At 38.6% G+C, this 4,262-nt stretch overlaps 1 protein-coding gene across 1 annotated transcript in view; it reads right to left on the bottom strand.

The window, feature by feature from the left end:
* Positions 1 to 855: 855 nt before the first annotated feature.
* The window catches only part of LOC107748519 (transcription factor Sp1-like), a 33,145-nt gene continuing 29,738 nt past the window's right edge, over positions 856 to 4,262 (bottom strand). Inside the window, exon 7 of the mRNA XM_016563329.1 lies at positions 856 to 1,380. Within this exon, the coding sequence (XP_016418815.1) occupies positions 1,211 to 1,380 (170 nt within the window). The 3' untranslated portion in view covers positions 856 to 1,210. The remainder of the gene's footprint in view (positions 1,381 to 4,262) is intronic.

Below are 4,262 nucleotides of genomic sequence, written 5' to 3'. Positions count from 1 at the left end.
TTTTTTTTTACAGTGTAGTTTCCAGGGAGCGATTCTTTTTTTTTTGCTCAGTAATTAATGTGTTTTAAAATGTAGACAACATTAGGCAGTTCTTCTGAGAATCAAAGCCATGCTCTGGTGTCAGGTTCATTCTCTCTCCACTGTTTGAGCTACAGCTACAGCAACCCAAACACAGCACTTTCATCATGCAGGAGAACTGCGTCCCAACACTCATCTGCTGGTGAACTGCGTCCCAACACTCATCTGCTGGTGAACTGCGTCCCAACACTCATCTGCTGGTGAACTGCGTCCCAACACTCATCTGCTGGTGAACTGGACCGCACTGGCTGCTCAAATGCACAAGTTTGCACAGTCAGCAGGTTTGATGCAAATGTTCTTCCAAAAGTCAAGGTGAAAACCCACATTTGAGAGATAGTAAGTGTAGTTATACGGCAAGATCTGGCCTGAATGCATGCTTTTGAACAATGTGATTTACAGCATGTAGCGGCACAGGTTCATGAACATGAGATCTCAGCTTAAACAGAGACGAAGAAAACAGAGAACCACTAGGAGTCTTTCTGAAGATCATCTTAATTTAATCATTATGAATGCTTCACACCTGAGTTAACGTAAAGGAAAGCTTTGGTTTGAACTCGAGGTCATAAAAGAGTCCTCTCTAAATAAAGGCTTTAAGGCATCTGTATTTGAACCGGTGAACATTTTCCCTCTAAACCAAATATTAAGACCACAGCGACCAGGAAACCTGGGACAGTTAGCATTACGCGACCGCACGCGTTTACTGGATCTTAAATGTGTTACGTACATCAAGACAGAGTACTAAAGCAATACGGAATATGTTACGGAAGATCGACGTAATATACAAATGTTGACTGCATAATTCATACATTCACAAAACAAAGGTCATTTCAGAATTTGCAGTTTTCCATACTTACAAAAAATATAACTTATGTACAAAAAGCATCAAATCTCATTGACTGTGATTAATAGATGAAAGCATTATGGCTCGTCTCTGAAACAGTTTCTGAAGTCTGTCACACATATATTTCTCATGTCTTGAGGTCGAGATGTTTGGGTGAGCTCATCACAGTCTCAGCGGATCAGTAAAGAGGGCAAAAGAAAGCGGAGGGATTCAGAATAAACATGAAGAGCTGCAGAAGCAGGCAGGCTGGAGGACGAGCTGTGAAAGCTGGTTTAACTGCAGTGCACTCACTCAAACGCCGCTGTGCAGGACTCTGATGCTGCTGGCAGGTACTGCAGTCTGTGGATCCGCGCTCACACCAGCACATGCTGTCTTACTCAGGTGCGTCTTCATGTGCTTGGACAGGTGGTCGCTGCGCATGAAGCGTTTGGGACACTCGGAGCACGAGAACCTCTTCTCACCTGTGAGCAGACCAGCGCAGATCAGTTTGAGTGCATGTGTTCAAACAGACCAGCACACACCTGCCTGAAGCTTCTCGTGACTTTACCAGCTTCACAACTCAGAAATCACCTTCACATTTGAGAAACCTGCATCACTCAAAGGTCCACATCACATAGCTCCTTGTAGTAAGTTGAAAAAGAAGTGATATTTAAACGACCCCTTCTCTCTCTGCACTGCAGGGAATCTGATATTTACAGTCTCTGCACGGAGTTGGTTGTGATACGAGTGTTCATCTCATGATCAATGTCCCACAAACACGCTGTTAAAGAGAACCTTCGATGGATACGGAGATAGAATCGTTGCTTAATTCCAAATAAATAGATTATGATCCACTAATAAATGTAAAGAGAGTTTGTAGATAGCTGCACGCATTTGTGAATCGCGTCCTGTGCATTTGTGAATTGTGAAACATTTCTTGCGTCAAGACATGCTGACAATCCACAACTACATGACTCCACCCACCGTCTGCTCAAGCCAATCAGATAACAGCCTCACTTCGCTGACCAATCGTAGCAGGGCGGACTCGTCCTGAGATAACTTCATTCATCTGCATTGGCTCAAACAGGTAATATAAGGGTCATAACATGGGTACAGTAAAAGATGTTTAAAACTGGATTTCGTTAGACCATTAGACTGTGTATCATGCCAACCAAGCCACAGTATTATATGTTACGTGCCTTTGAAAAGGCCAGAGCCACAGAGCTTTAAATCACGGCTATGGGAACAACGCTATACTGGATTCAAACGCGTTATGGAAGCGTCATGTTATTCAATATGGAAATAAAAGCGTCAATAAGTAACTGACTAATAAATAACTGAACTCAACCTCATAATGAACATCTGTTTGTGTAATAGGTTAAATTGCCGTCACACAACAGCATGTCCCAGTTTCTCAGTCAAGCCGATGTACACGAGCTGCTATGTGGATCTAACCATGTATGAGGTTTTTGATGTTCTGTGGTGCTCAGTTCACAGCCGTGATAGAAATTAATCTACCAATAAGCTTAAATACATATATTTACCTTTTATAAGCATTTTTACATTTATAAAGCCATTTTTTCTTAAAGTGTGCATCATCTCTGAGTCAAATTATTGCATATAATTTGCCAATTAGTTACCAAGTAAATGGTATAAATATAATAACAAAATTAATCTTTGCAATGCAGAGGAAACACAGAAGCTGCATCTGAAGAGGCATTTAGATGTCACACTGTTTAATGCATAACCTGCAGTTACAAATGCATAGATAATGTTTTGATATTTTAAACAAAAAATGTCGAATACAGCGAAATGTGTCTGTTATCTGATTGGCTTGAGCAGACGGTGGGTGGAGTCATGTAGTTGTGGATTGTCAGCATGTCTTGACGCAAGAAATGTTTCACAATTCACAAATGCACAGGACGCGATTCACAAATAAACGCCAGGCAAAGTTGTGGTTGTGACATAAATATATATTTGTGAATATGTTTTTTATTTGCAAATCTCATTTTATTTATTAGTGAATTTAATTCATGTTTGTGAAACTTTAAGATTTATTTGTGGATCTCATTCTATTTATTTGTCAATGTGTTTAATGTTTGTTAATCTCTTTACATTTATTAGTGGATCATAATCTATTTATTTGGAATTAAGCAACGATTCTATCTCCATAGATGAGTAGATATACTGTAAATATAATCCACACTAAACAGTTTCTCACAGCAACCGTCACCTTTCACGGTTTCCCCGTCAGAGTAATTCATGTTTCACATGCATCACAGCATTGAGACGAGCTCTGTAACTCGTGTGAGGAGATGCTCTCCAGACGCTCTTACCACAGATCTCACATTTAAAGACATATAAAACAAAGACAAACAACACTCTTAGTTTGCTCCTAGAAGATCAGAATAAAAAGCTGAGAGGAAAAGAAAAAGGGAGATTGTATATGATAGAAAATAGTTTTATTTCTAAATTACTACAGGTAAAATTACCAGCACCATTTAACTGTTGATATTTCAATAAAGTTTTTATGTGAGTGCTGACTGAATCATCTGAAAATAAACAGAAATGGAATAGTTTGGTTGTTAATTTTCACCTGCTAACACTTGATTTTATAATGTCCTTCTCACACTTTACATGCACTTACTATAGTATTAAGAGTAAACTATGCATAATTACACTCAACAACTAAAGCCTGATCCTGACAGTACGGTAGTTACATGTTAATTAATATTACTCAGTAATTAATGGTATAATTACTCTTAAAATAGTATTTGTAGTCTCTATCGCTGCAGGTATTCACAAGCTAATATATATTATTTAATTTAGTGCACTGATTTAATATTAATTACTCCGTTAACTAAATTAAAACAACCTGAGTGATGCAACACTTGTCTTTTTAGTTTATGTGTATTTATTATACATTCTGCAATTACAATTTGCACTAAACAATGTCTTTTCAAATCAAGCTTTTTAATGGGCCTTAAATCACATTTCAAACCATTGCAAATTACAGACAGGCATACTTTATAATATCCAAATCGTTATACAGATTTGTAAAACTGTAGACCAATTCAGAGTAGACGTCACCGGTACGTCACTTGCAGCTGCGCGCGCACAGCGGTGATGCGCGCGCATCCTGAATGTTTACAAACCTATAATTGGTCTATATGTTTAACTATTACAGGGGTTAAAGAAAAAAATAATCCTGAGCCTGAACTTTTTTCCAGGGGTTGCGGGGGCAGACACATACACAGGGTTATTTGGCAAACAAAAAAAGAAAATGATTTTCCTTGAAACTAACCAGTAATGTATCTGCCATTGCCATTAGCCCTTGACAAGCTCAGACTACAGATTATGGTGG

Source organism: Sinocyclocheilus rhinocerous, unplaced genomic scaffold (assembly GCF_001515625.1).
Source record: "Sinocyclocheilus rhinocerous isolate Xijiao unplaced genomic scaffold, SAMN03320098_v1.1 scaffold1974, whole genome shotgun sequence".
In the NCBI taxonomy this organism is placed as follows: Eukaryota; Metazoa; Chordata; class Actinopteri; order Cypriniformes; family Cyprinidae; genus Sinocyclocheilus; species Sinocyclocheilus rhinocerous.
The sequence above is the reverse complement of the archived record's forward strand: the minus strand, read 5'-3'. Positions and strand labels throughout refer to the sequence as shown.